This window comes from Delphinapterus leucas, unplaced genomic scaffold, assembly GCF_059928025.1.
Source record: "Delphinapterus leucas isolate spDelLeu-1000000601 "Yukka" unplaced genomic scaffold, BTC_Dleu_Yukka2 spDelLeu_asBTCV2_sq25, whole genome shotgun sequence".
Taxonomy (NCBI): Eukaryota; Metazoa; Chordata; class Mammalia; order Artiodactyla; family Monodontidae; genus Delphinapterus; species Delphinapterus leucas.
In genome coordinates, this window is record NW_028322234.1 from 11,988,678 (window position 1) to 12,007,896 (window position 19,219).

At 46.8% G+C, this 19,219-nt stretch overlaps 1 protein-coding gene across 2 annotated transcripts; it reads right to left on the bottom strand.

Annotated features, from left to right (window-relative positions):
* Window positions 1-1,499: 1,499 nt before the first annotated feature.
* QTRT1 (queuine tRNA-ribosyltransferase catalytic subunit 1) lies at window positions 1,500-13,586 on the bottom strand. 2 transcript variants are annotated; one of them, XM_022557568.3, is made up of 10 exons: window positions 13,310-13,585; window positions 12,999-13,067; window positions 12,765-12,903; window positions 6,396-6,474; window positions 6,145-6,260; window positions 2,589-2,727; window positions 2,280-2,355; window positions 2,064-2,173; window positions 1,889-1,976; window positions 1,502-1,805 (listed from the first exon to the last, which is right to left on the bottom strand). In XM_022557568.3, exons 1-10 carry the CDS (start codon window positions 13,550-13,552, stop codon window positions 1,653-1,655), a joined length of 1,212 nt encoding a protein of 403 aa, XP_022413276.1. In that variant the 5' UTR covers window positions 13,553-13,585; the 3' UTR covers window positions 1,502-1,652. The 2 variants fall into 2 exon arrangements, with proteins under 2 accessions (XP_089761597.1, XP_022413276.1); XM_089905471.1 differs by having other exon boundaries at window positions 1,500-1,805; window positions 12,765-13,067; window positions 13,321-13,586.
* Between the last annotated feature and the right edge of the window lie 5,633 nt (window positions 13,587-19,219).

Genomic DNA, 19,219 nt, shown 5'->3' on the forward strand with positions numbered 1-19,219 from the left:
CAGCGCATCTTGGATCTTTTTTTTTTTTTAATAAATTTATTTTTTTTTTATTTTTGTCTGTGTTGGGTCTTCACTGCGTGTGGGCTTTCTCTAGTTGCAGCGAGCAGGGGCTACTCTTTGTTGCAGTGCGTGGGCTTCTCATTGCAGTGGCTTCTCTTGTGGAACATGGGCTCTAGGCATGCGGGCTTCAGTGGTTGTGGCACGCGGGCTCAGTAGTTGTGGCTGGCGGGCTCTAGAGCACAGGCTCAGTAGTTGTGGTGCACGGGCTTAGTTGCTTCGCAGCACGTGGGATCTTCCCGGACCAGGGTTCGAACCCGTGTTCCCTGCATTGGCAGGCGGATTCTTCCAGGGAAGCCCCTGGATCTTTTCGAGTACCCAACGAAACTCAACGGACCCTTTCCCCAGGAAAAAACACGTTACTTTGCAGGTAACGTTGGGAGTTCTGGGAACTGGGAACTCTTGACCACTTGGAAAAGAGGCCGGGAATAGGTGGAACAATTTTAAGACAAATGATTTGATTATGCTGGGCATAGATAGGCCAAAGAGACAGCCCAGTAAGGAGCTAGCAGCAAAGGAGGTGGGGAAGTAGTCTGACAGAGCGGGTTGGTAACAGGGGAATGGAGAAAGAAGGAGTAGGAGGATGGCAGAGTGGCCAAAGGTGGCCTGCTCCATGACCCAAAACTATTAGTCTCAGAGATAGGCAAAAAGACTGACAATGTTTGGCACTGCAGCCTTGACCATGATCACAGAAACCTGGAAACACCCTAACTGCTCATCCATAGATGAGTAAACAAGATTGAGGAAGTTTTCATGTACTGATGTGTAAACAATTTGAGATACACTAAGAGAAGGAAAAAAAGCAAGGTACAGAACTGCATGTATAGGATGCTGACATTCATGAAAAAATGTACACATGGAAAATTTATGGAAGAATACACAAATTGATAATTATGATATTTGAATGGTAGATCCTACAAGTGTTACTTTTTCAGTTTAAAAAACTGTAGCTTCTAAGAGCACCACCAGCTCTGTAATTGGCCATATCTGGATTAGATCCTAGGCCTGTTTATTTGCTGGGTGATAATGACCAAGTGCCTTCATTTCTCAGTTTCCTCATCTGTAAAATGGGGGGAACCATAAAGTTGCAAGAATTAAATACACTTGACGACCATTTAGAACAGTGCCAGGCACAGTATAAGCACCTTCTAGATCACACATGTTATCATCACTGTGTTTACTGACAACTAGATTAAGTCTGAAGAGTCAAGGTCAAGAACCAGAGCTTTGGAGCCCAGGTGCTTCTTCCTTGATGGTGACCTTGGCAAGTGACTTCCCCCTCTCTGGACCTGTTTCCCCATCCCCAGGATGGCTGGGGGGCCTGAGCCACAGGAAAGGAATGCAGCTCCCACTCTGAGCACTTCCTACATGCTCAGTTTCCAGATAACAACTGCTGCTATGGTTACTTGTTGTTATTATCAATTGGGGGTGGGGGGGGACATGGGCCCCAGTGACACTCAGACCAGGAAGGGAACCTAGACAGGCCACCTCCCCAAGAAGACACGGACACACTCTAGGTTAGAATTTAAAAAAAAAAAAAAAATCCTTCAATATCTCCCATCCCCTCCCTCCCTCCCTCCCTCCCCCAAGCGGGGTCATCCCAGTGTGATTCCCACAGAGGCCAGGGCTTCAGTGGCCCAGGAGGGACAGAGGGTGGGGTCCCCATACATGGTGCCCATAAAGTCCCTCACGAAGTCGGGGAAGCGCTTCTCCACGATGCTGGCGCGCACAGCGCTCATCAGCCGCAGCTGCGGGGGGGGGTCAGCAATCAGCCACCGCACATGGGAGACCCCCGTCCCCCTCGCCTCGCCCCTCCCAACTACAGGCCCACCTGATAGGCGATGTTGTGGACAGTGAGGTGGTGCAGGGCCGCCGTGTTGTCGCTATGGAGCAGTGTGTGCAGGAAGGCCCGGCTGTGCCTGGGGACAGAAGGAGGGGGCTTAGCAGTGCCGGGTCCTTCCCCCCTCCCTGCCCTCCCCCTGACCCCAGGCTCCGTCCTCCCCTACTTCTGGCAGGTGGGACAGGCACACTCTGCGTCTATGGGGCGGAAGTCTTTCTCATACTGTTTCTTCTTCAGCTGCAGGTTCCCCGTGGGCACCAGGGCAGAGCCAAAGCGCTGGGGGTGGACAGAGGGAGGGGAAGGTGGGTCAACCAGGTCTTCCCCCCCCCCCGCCTTGGCCCCCGCAATCCCTCTCCAGTCTTTCCGCTGCCAAGGGCCTCACCGCTGTCCGTGTGGGGAAGACGCAGTCAAACATGTCGCATCCGAGAGCCACGCAGACCACCAGATCAGTGGCATAGCTGGGGGTGGGGCCATGGGGGAGGGGAGCAGAGAACCTCAAGCCCTGGTCACATACCCAGGGCCCCCCTCCCCAAGACTGGTACCCTCAGAACCACCCCCAGCAGAGGGCCATGTCCTCCTCAGTTCCCTCCCAAGCAGGGCTGTGTCCTTCCCCCTCCCCGACCCCCAGAGGCAGGGTTTCCCAGGAATCCCCTCCCCGCAGGCAGGGCTATCTCCCCTCTCCTCCACATACCCGACCCCCATCAGGTATCGGGGCTTGTCCTTAGGCAGCCTTGAGGTGCTCAGCGCCACCATCCTCCAGAACTGGCCCTTGCTCTCACCCCCGCTCAGGCCCCCGATGGCGAAGCCTGGCACGTCTCTCTTGGTCATCTCTGGGGGTGCAGGGGCAAGGTCAGCGGTGATCAGAAAAAAGGAGATAGGCCGCAGTCTCCTCCTCTTCTTCCTCCTCACCCTCAGGGCAGACCCTGCCCAGACCTCCACAGGCCATCAGGAAAAGAGAATGTGACAGAGACAGAGAGAGAGAGAGAGAGAGAGAGAGAGAGAGAGAGAGAGAGAGAGAGAGAGTATGTGTGTGGTGTGTGTGTGTCTGGGGGCTGCTGGTGATCTCAGCTACCGTTTATAGAATGCCTGCTGCATGTCAGGGCTTCTTCTTCAATCCTCAGGAGAGAGGCCCAGGGCCCACACTCCCTTAGCTGAAACCTAAGATGAAGACAGATGTGTTTCAAAATTTTCCAGATTTTAGAACAGTGAACATCCTACTTGCTGAAGAACAGCCTGTCATCAAATGCTGTAACATTTTGACAGCAAAATGTGTAAAGACTCCTAACAAACTGGGGTCAGTAAGTCTGGTCTTGCCACCAAATGAATTGCAAATTCTTGCATGTTTTGGATATTAGAAGTGGGCAGGGGAATTCCCGGGCGGTCCAGTGGTTAGGGATCTGCACTTCCACTGCAGGGGGTGCAGGTTCGATTCCTGGTCAGGGAGCTAAGATCCCTCATGCCTCGCAGTAAGACCAGAAAAAGAAAAAAAAGAAGTGGGCAGTTAGGCTCCAGAATTGCAGGGCAGGGACTGCAGATCTGCACTGTGGTTGAGGTATGCAGAGCTTAAACCACTGGCCCCAGGCCACATATGCCGGAGGCTGGATTCGAACCCAGGTCTAGCCTCAAAACCAAGACTTATCTCTGGCCCCAGCTGCCCAGTTCAACTAGGGGGGAGGCCACAGCATTGACAAAGCAGGCCTGGTCTGGGGCTGGGTTTTGAAGCCGGAGTAAGCAGCAGAACCAACTGGGGATGAGTTGTTCAAATGCAGCTTCCCAGGTCCGCCCTGGCCCCAGACTCTGACCGAGTCATAGGGAGAGCCTGGGGGGTTCTGGTGCAGGTGAGACTCAGAGCACTGAGAAGCACCACCAGGACAGTGCTTGTCAAGCTGCAGGTGGCCGAGAAATGAATTTGATTTGATGGGATGAGATCAGGGTTGTTGCTGTTGTTTTTTTTTTTAATGAGAACAGAAGATATTGTATCAAAGATTATCTCGTGTATAATGGTAAATGCTTCAGGAAGCCTTGGTTTCCACTCTCATATATGTGCACGCATCTGGAGCCATGACACGAAATGTACTTCTGACTGTGGGTCTCCATTAAAAAGACTTACTGGGGCTTCCCTGGTGGAGCAGTGGTTGAGAGTCCGCCTGCTGATGCAGGGGACACGGGTTCGTGCCCCGGTCCGGGAAGATCCCACATGCTGTGGAGCGGCTGGGCCCGTGAGCCATGGCCGCTGAGCCTGCGCATCCGGAGCCTGTGCTCCGCAACGGGAGAGGCCACCACAGCGAGAGACCCGTGTACCGCAAAAAACAAACAAACAAACAAAAAATAAATAAATAAAATAAAAAGACTTACTGGACCAGGGGTGGGGGTGGAGACTGGGGGTGGTGGGCAGTTTGAGGACAAAAGGAATTACAACAGGACAGTCTTCACAACAGCATACACTGATGCCAGGTGCAGGCGGGACACCTTGAACAAGTGTTCCCATTTATTCCTCACTTCGATCCCATGACATCGGGAGTATGTTCCCATTTTACAGAGGAAGAAAGTGAGGCTCAGAGAGGCCAAACCACTAGCCTAAGGATGCACAGCCGTGAGGCAACATATCAGGGGGTTGGATCCAGCTGCGTGGACTCCAGAACCCAGAGTCTTGTCCGTGACACGTCACTGACTTTGAGCCCCCATCTCTGCCTCCACTTTGTCTCCATGACCACGGTCTTGGTTCAGGCCTCACTGTCACCCTCCCCCTGGGCAACTACTCCAGCTTCCTCTATGGGCCTTACGCTTCCTATCTCACTGGGATTTTTCTCCCACTCTCCCACTCAACAGCCTTCCATGGCTCCTCAGCACTTCGGTGTGCTGTCCCAGGGCCTCCACCATCAGCACAATGCCTCGGGCCCAACCCCTTGCTCCTGACTGACTGCATGTCTCACTCCCCAGGGATGGAGCAGCTCCATGTATCTGTTAATGCTGTAGGTTCCAGAGCCCAAGGTCTGGGTTCAAATCCCAGCTCTGCAACATGCACGCTGTGTGGCTGGGCGTAAGTAACTTAACAGCTCTGTGCCTCAGTTTCCCCTGCTATAACCTTGGGAACCTGGTAGTTCCCACCTTACAAGATCTTTATGAAACCTCAATGGGTCAGTCCATGACCAGCGTCTGGCATAGTGCCTGGTGAACACCCGAAAATTGATAGCTATTGGAATTTTTATTCTCCAAACACACTCTGCTCCATGCTGCCTGAGGGCCTTTGCTTCAGCTGTTCCTTCCACCTAGAGTGCTCTTTTGTTAATTAATAACCACTCTTGGACTTCCCTGGTGGCGGAGTGGTTAAGAATCTGTCTGCCAATGCAGGAGACACGGGTTCGATCCCTGGTCCAGGAAGATCCCACATGCCGCGGAGCAACTAAGCCCGTGCCGCACAACTACTGAGCCTGCACTCTAAAGCCCACAAGTCATAACTACTGAACCCACGCGCCCCAACTACTGAGCCCACATGCTGCAACTACTGAAGCCTGTGCGCCTAGAGCCTGTACTCTGAAACAAGAGAAGCCACCGCGATGAGAAGCGCATGCACTGCAACAAAAAGTAGCCCTTGCACGCCACAACTAGAGAAAAGCCTGCATGCAGCAATGAAGACCCAATGCAACCAAATAAATAAATAAATAAAAATTTAAAAAGAGAGAAAAAATAATAAATAAAAATAGGGGTTGCAATATTAACATCAGAAAAAAATAAAATTCAAAGCAACCCACATCAGGGGCTTCCCTGGTGGCGCAGTGGTTGAGAGTCCGCCTGCCGATGCAGGCGACACGGGTTCGTGCCCCGGTCCGGGAAGATCCCACATGCCGCGGAGCAGCTGGGCCCGTGAGCCATGGCTGCTGAGCCTGTGCATCCGGAGCCTGGGCTCCGCAACGGGAGAGGCCACAACAGTGAGAGGCCTGCGTACCGCAAAAAAACAAAAACAAAAACAAAGCAACCCACATCAAATAGGAAACTATTTAAAAAAAAAAACACACATAATAATCACTCTTGGGAACTCCCTGGCGGTCCAGTGGTTAGGACTCCACACTTTCACTGCCGAGGGCCTGGGTTCAGTCCCTGGCTGGGGAACTAAGATCCCACAAGCCGCAGCGCAGCCAAAAACAAAAACAAAAACACCGCCAACTCTCTCAGCATCATCGCATGCCAGGCCCACGTGGGGCTCTCTGCAATGGAAAAGCCCTGGTCCTGTAGGCACATGGCTTTACCTTCGAGGCAGGTGGCCCGGAGATCCGCATCCAGCCCACCCTGGATGATGGCGAAGAGGTTCTGTTTGTCCGGCCGCTGATGGGCTGCAATGCACCGGTCCAGCCAGCGGATTGATCTGAAAGAGGACCCTGGTTGTAAGCCATAAGGACTTGGTAAGGGGTAAGGTGACAAAGCTGCAGGACCAGGATCCTCTCCCTCTCCCCCTCCCTCTCCCACACACACACACACACACACACACACACACACACACCTGTACATGGCCTCTTCCACACGTGGCCCTGTCACAGTGCTGCTGACCACATCATCCAGCTGCATGATGATGTCTGAGCCTGGAGAGTGAGACAGGAACATAGTCACTGGGAAAGCCCCCACACTGAGGACAAGCTGGACCCCAGGTCCCTCTCCAGGTCTTGCTGACTCCCATTTAATCCCCAATCTGCTTATACAGCAACCAGAGGAAGCTTTTCAAAATGCACATCTGATCTTGCCACCCCCCAGCTAAAACCCTGCCCTGGCACTACTGTAGAATAAAATCCCACCTCGGGGATTCCCTGGCGGTCCAGTGGTTAGGACTCGACGCTTTCACTGCCGAGGGCCCGGGTTCAATCCCTGGTCGGAGAACTGAAACCTCACAACCTGTGCGGTGCAGCCAAAAAAAAAAATCCCACCTCTGCAGATTTACCCTTCAAGAACCAAATGACGTGTGTAGCAAGTGATTCTTCACAGTGTGTTGGGTAATAGCAAGATGGGAGTCCAAGTGTCACAGGGGTCTAGTTAAGTAAACCATGCTCCAGGCCTTAATTGAAGGTTCTTTCCCACAATTCCAAAATCCAGAAACTTCTCAAAATCATAGGATTTTTCTTATGCTTATGGCATCCTCATTTGGCAGCAAAACCTGAGACAGTTGTCATCTTTTTTTTTTTTTCCGGTACGCGGGCCTCTCACCGCTGTGGCCTCTCCCACTGCGGTGCACAGGCTCCGGACGCGCAGGCCCAGCGGCCATGGCCCACAGCCCAGCTGCTCCGCGGCACGCGGGATCCTCCCGGACCGGGGCACGAACCCGCGTCCCCTGCACCGGCAGGCGGACTCTCAACCACTGCGCCACCAGGGAAGCCCAACAGTTGTCATCTTTTTAAAAACCTAATTTACTGTGAAGGTTCATAAGTGTTAATGCAATAAATGTGAAGTGTAGGGACTTCCCTGGCAGTCCAGTGGTTAAGACTCTGCACTTCCACTGCAGGGGGTATGGGTTTGATCCCTGGTCAGGGAACTAAGATCCGGCATGCCGCACAGTGCAGCCAAAAAAAAGAAAAAACAAATGGTTAAGATGGTAAATTTTATATTATGTGTATTTTAACACAATTTTTTTTAATTGAAAAAAAAGAAGTGGGCTTCCCTGGTGGCGCAGTGGTTGAGAGTCCGCCTGCCGATGCAGGGGACACAGGTTCGTTCCCCGGTCTGGGAGGATCCCACATGCCGCGGAGCGGCTGGGCCCGTGAGCCGTGGCCGCTGAGCCTGCGCGTCTGGAGTCTGTGCTCCGCAACGGGAGAGGCCACGAGAGTGAGAGGCCCGCATACCGAAAAAAACAAAAAAAAGTGAAGTGTAATACCACAGGGTACTGCCCCAGACCCAATTGAGGTACTGTGTAATAAATGGTACGTACCCTTTATTATCTTTCTAAAATGTGAGAATTCTGAATTCTGACACCTATCCGGCCACAAGAATTTCAGATTAGAGACTGGATTTATAGGTTAGAAATCGCAAGGAAATATTGCCAAGATGTATCATTATAGGAAAAAAGCACAGTGTACCACACTAGCCAAAGATGGGGCGATTTGAGAAGCAATAAGGATTTTAACTGCAATTGATTGAAATGTATCAAATACATTTAAACCCATGAGTGCATGGTGATCCTAAAAAACTAAACATTAGTTTATCATTGCTAGAAGATGCTACGTAATCAACCCATAAAAACTAGTAAATGAGGGAAAAGAATGAATCCCACTCTTCCTGTGTGAACTAAACTGCTTGGTCTCCCAGGAGTAGGTGAGAAATGTTTCTCTTTACAGAAGTAATCTGGCTAATAAATGAAGAAAGGATGACAGAATTGGAACATCACCGGTTTGCAATTCCTAATAATGGTTCCTGGGGAGGAGCATGACAGCTCACTGGGAGAGACAGGCAGACATCAGATGCCCCCTGATGGACAGACACACTGTGAAGACTTCTTGCCAAAAGGAAGAAGGACTTGAATCTGGCTCTAACCTCTAGATCCAAGTACCAACCTACAGGAAATCTAGAGGGTGGAGGAAAACTATTACACGACACCCAGGGGATGCAACCAGCAAAATTCAGACCCGGTGAAACACTATAGGGCAAAGGAACCAGTTTCTTCAAGAAGCAAATTGCTGGGACTTCCCTGGTGGTCCAGTGGTTAAGAATCTGCCTTCCAATTCAGGGGACGTGGGTTCGATCCCTGGTCAGGGAACTAAGATCCCACATGCCGCGGGGCAACTAAGCCCATGCACCACAACTACTGAGCCCACGCACCACAACTAGAGAGCCTGTGTACTGCAACTACTGAACCCACACGCTCTGGAACCCGTGTACCACAACTATAGAGAAGCCCGTGCACCTCAACGAAAGATCCTGCGTGCCACAACTAAGACCCGACACAGCCACAATAAATAAATAAATAAATCTTTTTTAAAAAAAGAAGCAGCAAATTGCTGGGGCATCCCCTAGCAGTCCAATCATTACGACTCTGGGCTTCCACTGCAGGGGGCATGGATTCCATCCCTGGTTGGGGAACTAAGATCCCACAAGCTGCTCGGCTCGGCCAAAAAAAAAAAAAATTTAATGAGAAAAAAAAAGAAGCAAAAAGAAAAAGCAAATTGCTAAAAAAAAAAAATGGAATTGGAAGGCAAAACTATATGATATGTAATATATATAATATATTAAAAAAGACGAGATCTTTCAAACAACTGCAGTATCTGCACATTATTTGGATCCTGAAGTAAACACACTGTAAGAAAAACTGACATTTATGAAATGACTGGAACGTTGAACACTGGCCAGATATTTGATGATGTTAATGAATTATTGTTAATTGTTTGTAGGTGGGATGATGGTATTGTGATTATGTTTAAAAAAAAAAAAAAAGAAACTATGGGTCTTCTCTCGTGGTGCAGTGGTTAAGAATCCACCTGCCAATGCAGGGGACACGGGTTCGAGCCCTGGTCAAAGAAGATCGCACATGCCGTGGAGCAACTAAGCCCGTGTGCTGCAACTACTGAGCCTGCACTCTAGCCCGCGAGCCACAACTACTAAAGCCCGTGAGCCACAACTACTGAAGCCTGCGTGCCTAGAGCCCGTGCTCCGCAACAAGAGAAGCCACTGCAATGAGAAGCCTGTGCACTGCAACGAAGAGTAGCCCACGCTCACCGCAACTAGAGAAAGCCGTGCACAGCAACGAAAACCCAACACAGCCAAAAATAATAAATACTTTTTTTAAAAAAACTATGTTTTGGAGATAAAAATTAAAATACTTAGAGGTGAAGTGGTAGGACGTCTGAGATTCCGTTCGATATAATACAGATGATCTACGGAGACTAAGAAGCTAGAAAAAGAAAACCAATGCAAAACTAGCTAAAAATTTAAAAATAAACAAGATACATAAGATTGCAACTATCAAAAACTAAAATAAAATCAATGAAGCATATCTATTAGCTAGTATGTTATTTGGCTATAAAAAGGAATAAAGTACTGATGCACACTACAACATAGCTGAACCTGAAAAACATTATGTTAAGTAAAAGAAGCCATTCACAAAGACCTCCTATTGCATGATTTCATTTACATAAAATGTCTAGAATACACAAATCTATAGGGACAGAAAGTAGATTACATAGGACTGGAGGAGGGAGGAATAGGGAGTGATTGATAATGGATACAAGATTTCTTTCTGGGGTGATAAAAGTGTTCTGAAATTAGATTGTGGTGATGGTTGTACAACTCTGTGAATACACTGAAAACCACTGAACTGTACATTTTATATTTATTTATTTTTGATCTTTTTTTTTTTTTTTTTTTTTTTTAATCTTTGGCCGCACTGTGCAGCATGTGGGATCTTAGTTCCCCGACCAGGGATCACACCTGTGCCCACTGCATTGGTAGCACGGAGTCTTAACCACTGGACTTCCAGGGAAGTCCCAACCTGTACATTTTAAATGCGTGAATTGTCTGTATATCATATCTCAATAAAGTCATTTAAAAAAAAAAAACAAAGAAGTCAACAAAACAGAAAACCAACAAATGAAGAAAATGAATAAGCTAGAAGTTGGTTTTTGGAAAAGATCAACAAACTCGAAATCAATAAACCCCTAACAGACATCAAGAAAGAAGAGATCACAAGGTTTTAACATCAGGAATGAAAAAGGAGACATCACTACAGGCACTATAACATTAAGAGGTTAATAAGAGAACATTAATGATCAACTTTATGCCAAGAAAGTTGAAATAAAGTTCAAGGAATGGCCAAATTCCCTGAAAAATCCAACTTATCAAATCTGACCCAAAATGAAACACAAAATCTGAATAGCCAAATCAAAATGTCAAATAAATCGAATTCATCATTAAAAACCTTACCACAACAAAACTCCAGGCCCAGGGGGATTTACTGGACAATTCTATGAAACATAACACCAATCTTAGGCAAATTCCAACAGAAAATAACATGGGAGAAGCAAAGTGGGCTGGGATACTAATGAAACATAATGGCTGTGACCTGGTGATTGTTGAAGCTGGGTGACAGGTCAATGGGGTTGTGTCTATTTTGGTATATACTTGAAACTTTCCAAAATTAATAAAAATGCAAGGTACAGAAGAATGTGCCATAAATAGCATGCTCTCATCATGGAAAAAATAAGAATAGATTTGAACCTGCTTGTATTTACATAAACTCTGGAAGAATACATAAGAAACTAGAAACAGTGGTGACTTGTGAAAGAGATGGATAGAATATAGGCATGGGAAGACCACTGTTTCCTGCACACATCTTTATATAGAAATATATACAAAATGTTTTCTTGTTCAAGTTTTTTCTTTAAAGGACAAACCAAAACTCACAAGGTCCTGTAGGACCTGTCCCCAACACCTCCCTGTCCTCACCCTACACACACACACACACACACACACTCCCCCTACCCCACTCAGCTCCAGCCATGCCAGTCTTGGTCCTGCTTCAGGTCCTTTGCACTGGCTGCTTCCTCTTTCCAGAACATACTTCCCCCCTTTGGACATCTAGTTTATTCCTCCTCATCCATATAGGTTTTAGGCCTAGGGCAACATTCCCTAAGCCTACAGACTGAATCATGCCAAAAGTCCCATGTACTTGGCCTTCACAGTCAGGTCAGGGTCCCAACCTTATATCTATTTGTGCCTTTAAAACAAATTTTTTTTTTTTTTTTTGGCTGCACCATGTGGCTTGCAGGATCTTAGTTCCCTGACCAGGGATCGAACCCGTGCCCCCTGCAGTGGAAGCACAGAGTCCTAACCACTGGACCACCAGGGAATTCCCTAATAACTTATTTTAATAATAATATATAATTATTCAAAATGTTAAATGCACCTCCAATTTAAAAAAATACAACAGGATATTTGGTGAAAAGTCTCTTGCCCACGAAGGGAAGGATTACAAAGGGGCACAAGTAACCCTTTAGGGGTGATGGACATGTTCACTATCTTGATTATGGTGAAGGTTTCATGGGTGTATACATATGTCAAAACGTACCAGAGGGTACACTTTAAATATGTGCGGTTTATTGCATGTCAATTATATCCCAATTTTTTAAAAAGGAAAAGAATTTAAATGCTCCCTGTCTACCCAGCTCTTCAGTTCCCTTCCCTCCGAGAACCTATAATAGTTTCTTATTTTTCTTTCCTGAGATACCGTAAGCAAATCATGTGTTTGGGATTTGGGGTTTTTTTTTTCAATACAAATGGAAATATACAATGCACTCTACCTGCACTGTTTTTTGGGGTTTTTTTTTTCTCTTTTTTCCGCCTTTCTAATTAAGATGTTTTCACCAGTGCCTGTCTCCCTTTTGGACTGTAAGTTCCACGGATGGTATGGCACCAGCACCCAGGCCCATTGCTATAAGCAGAAGCCACAGAATCTGTACATAGAGGGGTCTAAAAGCACCAGTCTGTTTGGAAGATGGGAAGTTTTGAACCTGTTTCCATAGCACTTTATGAGATTGAGAAATGTTAATTGTCCTTATCAAGGAATAGGGGATATTGATGGAGATGGGAGGGGTCTAAAGCCTCCCCGATACCTCCTTTGTTGCCCCCATTATTTCAACATATCTTTGCCCAGCTAATTTACTATTTAAGAGCAACAGTAACAAGAAAGATAATACGAAAAGCTACTATTACATGTCAGGCATTGTGATAAGAGATTTACTGACATTACATCGTTATTTTTGTGAACTATCCCCTCAGCTGAGGCTCAGGGAGGGGGAGTGACTTGCCCAAAGCCGAGCAGCACGAAAAGAGCAGGCCCGCCTCACCTCCACCTCCGAAAGGCAGGGGAAGGGGCGGCTCCCCGGTACCCGCTCACCCAGCGCGTTCTGGATCTCCACGGATCTCTCGGGGCTCAGAAGGGTCTCGTCACCATCGTAAGGGGAGCGGAAGCGGACGCCCTCCTCCGTCACTTCGGACAGGGACACCAGGGACACCATCTGGAAGCCGCCGCTGTCCTGAGGGAAACCCCACCGCAGGGCTGACAAGAACGGGACTGGGAAAATCCACGCCCAAGGAGGGCTCTCGGATCCCGGCGCTGACCCCGCCTTACCGTCAGCAGGTTGTGCGGCCAATTCATAAAGCCGTGGAGACCGCGGGCTTTCTGGATCAGCTCGGGGCCCTGGGGTGGGGGAAGAAGGGTCAGGCTAGGGGTGAGGGCAACCCTTGGGGCTCATATTGGGGCGACAGGGTTGGCCAACTTCCATCCTCGCTGGTCCCTCACGCCCAGCACAAGGCCTGAGCCATCCGGGACTCTCGATATGCGTTTTGTCGATAGAGTTTAGGAGGCGTGCCCGGGTCTAGGGAATCTCCTGGGCTCCCCCACGCTTCGCCACCGCCCAGCCCGGGGCACAGCCCACCCACCGGCCTCAGACCCAAATGGTAGGTGTTGCCCAGGCAGATGCGGCAGCCCAGCGCGTCCAGTTGCTCGGCCGTGATGCCCTTCATGGTGGCCTGCGTGCCCACTGGCATGAACACTGGAGTAGCCACCGGCCCATGTGGCAGCCGCAGCTCCCCTGCCCGGGCCCTAGAGCGGCTACACTCGGCCACCAATCTCATGATGCGCGGAGCCGACTCCAAGGATGTCGGGCTGACAACTGCCGCCATCTTGCCTGCCGGAACCACGTGGTCCGTGGAACACCCTGGGCGGCGCCATGTTGGCTGCGGTCACGTGGCGCGCGACGCGGGCCGAAGCTTTGGGAGAGCGTCAGATGAACCATGGAAACGGACGTCTGCGCGCTTGTCTCTGCGCTGCGCCCAGTTAGTTCCCACAGGCAGCACACTGCTGCGAAGTATTAAAATTGTCTTGGTTTGGAGGCCCGTTCCTGCCAATTCCTCGAAGTAAAAGCTTCTCTAGCTATAATTTTATCTTCCATCAAATGGGGCGAATAATAGTATCTAGACATAGGGACGTTGCGAATACTGAATGACAGGATGGATGTATATAGATTTTTACACAGTGCCTGACGTAATCTTTTGTCAATTTTTTTTTGGCCGCCCCTCTCAGCTTGCGGGATCCTAGTTCCCCGACCAGGGATACAACCTGGGTCCTAACCCACTAATAATAATAATAATAACAGTATAGATATATATTAATACTTTAATAATCTTATGGTTGGAAATGGAGCTGATATCTGACCTGGCCAGCAGAGGGCGCGTTTGCCCCAGAAGCCTTCCTTTCGGGACCACCCGCCGAAAGCCCCGCTGATCTCAGCCAGAGCCTGACCTAGAAGCCTTGGGCTAATGCGACCAGTTTCTCAGTGTGGTGGAGTCCTCGCTGAGTCCACGTCTGGAAAGCGCCCACCAATGAAGCCCACCTCAGGACCTTTGAACTTGTTATTGCCATTGTCAGCAACACTCATCTGATATTCCCACAACTGGCTCATATTTTCACCGTCAGTTGCTCCTGACCCCCAATCTTAAAAGCCCTCCACCACCGATGACTGTGTATCACATATCCTGTAATTGATATGATGCTTTTAAAAACCTCTATACAGGACTTACCTGGTGGTGCAGTGGTTAAGAATCTGCCTGCCAATGCAGGGGACACAGGTTCGAGAACTGGTCTGGGAAAATCCCACATACCGCGGAGTAAGTAAGTCCGTGCACCACAACTACTGAGCCTGCACTCTGGAGCCCGCGAGCCACAACTACTGAAGCCTGCGCGCCTAGAGCCTTGTGCTCTGCAATAAGAGAAGCCACCGCAATGAGAAGCCCTTGTACCACAACGAAGAGTAGCCCCCGCTCGTTGTAACTAGAGAAAGCTGCAGCGTGCATCAATGAAGAGGCAAAGCAGCCAAAAATAAATGAATAAGATAAACTAATTTATTTTTTTTAAAAACCCTCTATACATTGACAATACCCAAATTTTTATTCTCAGCATAGTCTTCTCTCCTGAACTCCCATCTCCTCTTGAGAGATGCCTCCTTGACACCCCCAGTGGGCATCTGTAGAAATCCAAACTCCACATGTCTAAAGCAGAATTCATGATTGTCTTCCCAAGCTTGCCTACCTACCTCCGTCTTCCCCTTCTCAGTAGTACCAGCTAATGCCCTCCACCTCTGGGACTGAACTTTAAAAAGGCCTAAAGGTTTGGAGGGATTAGTGTCACTACTGGCGAGGCTGTGATTTGGAGGGGGCCAAAAAAAAACAATGAAAAGAAAGTCCAATCATATAATATTTACTTTCTAATTTATTATATACATTTTATATCCATTCCTGAAATAAATCCAGCTTGGTCATGGTATTCTTTTTTTTTTTTTTGCGGTACGCGGGCCTCTCACTGTCGTGGCCTCTCCCGTTGCGGAGCACAGGCTCCGGACGCGCAGGCTCAGCGCCCATGGTTCACAGGCCCAGCCGCTCCGCGGCATGTGGGATCTTCCCTGACCGGGGCACGAACCCGTGTCCCCTGCATCGGCAGGCGGACTCTCAACCACTGCGCCACCAGGGAAGCCCGTGTATCTCTTTTTATTTGATATTAAAATAACTACTCCAGGGACTTCCCTGGTGGCTCAGTGTTTAAAGAATCCACCTGCCAATGCAGGGGACATGGGTTCAAGCCCTGGTCCGGGAAGATCCCACATGCCACGGAGCAACTAAGCCCGTGTGCTGCAACTACTGAGCCTGTGCTCTAGAGCTAGCGAGCCACAACTACTGAAGCCCACGCACCTAGAGCCCGTGATCTGCAACAAAAGAAGTCACCGCAATGAGAAGCCCCCACACCGCAACGAAGAGTAGCCCCCGCTCCCCGCAACTAGAGAAAGCCCGCACACAGCAATGAAGACCCAACGCAGCCAAAAATAAATACGTTAAATAAATTTAAAAAAATATACTACTCCAGGGGACTTCCCTGGTGGTCCTGTGGTTAAGAATCCGCCTTCCGGTGCAGGAGACGAGGGTTCGATCCCTGGTCAGGGAACTAAGAACCCACATGCCGCGGGGCAACTAAGCCCGCGCGCCGCAATTACTGAGCCCACACACTCTGGAGCCAGTGCTCCACAACTAGAGAGAAGCCCACTCACCGCAACGAAGAGCCCGTGAGACACAACGAGAGATCACACGTGCCGCAATTAAGACCCTATGCAGCCAATAAATAGATAAATATTTTAATATTTTTATAAATAAATAAATAATAAAAGGAAATAAAATAACCTCTCCAATTACTTTCATGTTGTGATAACCCTTAAATATTTTTGTATATCCCACTATTTAGAAATTTTCTGTCTCGTTTGTGTATATTTAGAAAACAACAAAAAGCTGGATTTTTGTACTCTTCCACCGTTCCAACGATCTTTGCCTTTTATTGACAAGTTTAGTCGATTTACATTTATAATGGTTACCAATATACATTTATAATGGATCTGATACCATCTTTTTACAGGCTTTCTATTCTTGTAGCTTCTGTGGGTTCTTATATTTGTTTTTTCTTTCCCATCTCTCTTGCCTTCTTTTGAATCAATCAAAAAATTTTTCTCAATTCATTTTCCCTCTTATTTTATGAAACTTCTGTGCACTTCATATTTTTGTGGTAGATGCTCTAGCAGTTTTAAGTGGCATACTTAACAAATTGTAGATTTTTACCTTTACCATGGTCCCAATCAACTTAAGGTTTCTAGACAGTTGAACTCAGAACTCAGAAGGCTTGTCTGTCCAGTGTTTGATATCTTGATCGGGTTTTTTTTCCTCACAAATTTGGCATTATTGTTGTTCTTGTTGTTTTATGCAATCAATGCTTATAAATATATTCACATATATAGCAATATCTTTGCTTATAACTTCTACTCACAGATCTCAGATCAATTTCTGTTTGTCAGAAGTACCTCTTTGACACTTTTTTCAATAATAAGAACCCTGTGTTGATAAACTTTCTGAATTTGTGTTTACCTAAAAGAAAGTTATTTTGCCCTGGTGCTTGAAAAATTGTTTCACTGAATATAGAATTCTAGGTTGACAATTATTTTCTCTTAGCACATTGAACTTATTCCACTTGTGGCTTCTATTATCACTTAAGAAATAGTAAGTGATATTGTAATGTAAATGTAAATGCTATTTCTTGAGATCTGTTTTTGTCTTTCTGGTTTCCTTTAAAAATTATTCCTTTATCTTTGCCAGTTTGCAATTTCACATGATGTATCTAATAATTTTAATTTATCCTGTTTGGGATTCCCTGGACTTCTTGGATCTGAGGATTGTGGTCTTTCCATAATTTTGGCAAATTCTCAGTTATTCTCTCTTTGAAGAGCTGCACTTGTCTGTAACTAAGCCTCAACACAGGTAGCTGTGAGTAGAATGCTGCCCCTCCTGAGAAGTTAGCCCTCCGACTGGGGAGCAACCTCTTGCTACTGGTTACTCCAGTCTGGACTGGAGTTTCCATCTCGCTGAACTGGTATAAAGGAGGGAGGGAGGAGATAACACATACCAGCTCCCTGTTCTAACCGAATTTACTCATAGATTTTTTTCAATGGTTGTTTCCTCATTTACTGTATGCCCTTGAGACTATTTCCAGAGACTTTAAATGATTGTTTTTTAATACTTTTCACCAGTTTCACTAAGAAGTGGATCTGTGAAGCTCCTCAAGCTAGCATGCAGGAGATCGTTTACCTTTTTAATATTTTTTGATGTTTTTATTTCCCATTCAAAAAAATTAAATATATTCGCAGTATATACATATATCAAATCATTATGTTGTACACCTAAACTTGTACAGTGTTGTATTATATGTCAATTATATCTCAATAAAAGGGGGGGAAGAAATCTTTTAGAAAATTTGAAAAAAGTTTAAAATGGTAAAATTTATATTTTACCACAGTATATGGTAAATATATATGTAAATAAAACGTGTGCACTAACAAAAAATGTATGAAATACAAAGAAATTTTTGAAAACTCAGGAATTTAATAAACTTGACTTATGATTCCATTTTAATTAAATAGATTTAAGTTTTTAAAATAGATAATACATGCTTTAAAAATACACATAAAATGTATACTGTGAATTATCTTTCCCATGCCTGTCCCATGTAAATAGTTCTCATCTCTTAATTTTTTTTTTACCTCTTAATATTAAGTGATGTTTAGTATTCATTCATTTTTCTTTTTCTTTTTTTTCTTTCTTTTTTTTTTTTTGCTGCGTTGGGTCTTCGTTGCTGCGCACCAGCTTTCTCTAGTTGCGGCGAATGGGGGGCTACTTTTCGTTGCGGTGCCCAGGCTTCTCATTTCGGTGGCTTCCCATTTCGGTGACACGGGATCTACGCACGGGGGGCTTCAGTAGTAGGGCGCACGGGATCGATTGCTCCGCGGCATGTGGGATCTTCCCCGACCCGGGCTCGAACCCCTGTCCCCTGCATTGGCAGGCAGATTCTTAACCACTGCGGCACCAGGGAAGTCCTTAGTATTCTCTCTTGTCTATACTTACATATTTTTCAGCATATAAAAGAAAATATGTACTTTATTGTTGCAGTTGTTTTGTTTAGGGTGGATTCATCTCCATATACTAATGGTGGGTTGTTGTTTTTTTTAATCTTCTGGAATCTTTCATAGACTAACAGAGTGTTTGAACTGTCATTTTCCACTAGTCATGGATCACTGACTCATGGAATTGTCTAAAAATTTCAAAACCCTTACAACTTACTCTAGTATAAGTTTCATAATAGTTTTTTTTTTAACTCAATAGCAAAAAGGAGGTATGGGAGAAATTGCCGTCTGTCCCACAGCTATTCCACTAATAAAATCATATTATACCACATCTAGTCCCTGTGACTTGTTTAATGTTCCTTACAAGTATGTTTGTAAAATTCATTTGTGTTGTATGTAGTTGTGATCCATTCATTTCTTTTTTATGTATTGGTATAAATATACCACGATGTACTTATAATTTCTCCAGTCAATGGACTTGTGAACTCTTCAGTTTTTGTTTTTAAAGATTTATTCATCATTTATTTATTTATTTTTGGCTGTGTCCGGTCTTAGTTGCAGCATGCGGGATCTTCGTTGAGGCATGCAGGATCTTTCGTTGTAGCACGCAGGCTCTTCGTTGTGGTGCACAGGCTCCAGAGTGCATGGGCTCTGTAGTTTGCAGCACTCGGGCTCTCTAGTGGAGGCATGCGAGCTCAGTAGTTGTGGCGCAGTCTTAGTTGCCCCACGGCATGTGGGGTCTTAGTTCCCTGACGAGGGATCGAAGCGTCCCCTGCGTTGTAAGGCAGATTCTTTACCACTGCACCACCAGGGAAGTCCCCAGCTTTTGTTTTGTGTGTTTGGTTTTGCTATTATAAACAGT

Bases quoted from the DNA above. Each gene is read 5' to 3' on its own strand.
- QTRT1 (XM_089905471.1), bottom strand. From the start codon at position 13,552: ATGGCGGCAGTTGTCAGCCCGACATCCTTGGAGTCGGCTCCGCGCATC. The intron at 13,068-13,320 runs GTCTGAGGCCGG...CCCCCACCCCAG, and splicing joins GGGCAACACCTACCATTTGG to GGCCCCGAGCTGATCCAGAA. The intron at 1,806-1,888 runs GTGGGCCTGTAG...CCCCCCCCGCAG, and splicing joins TCCACAACATCGCCTATCAG to CTGCGGCTGATGAGCGCTGT.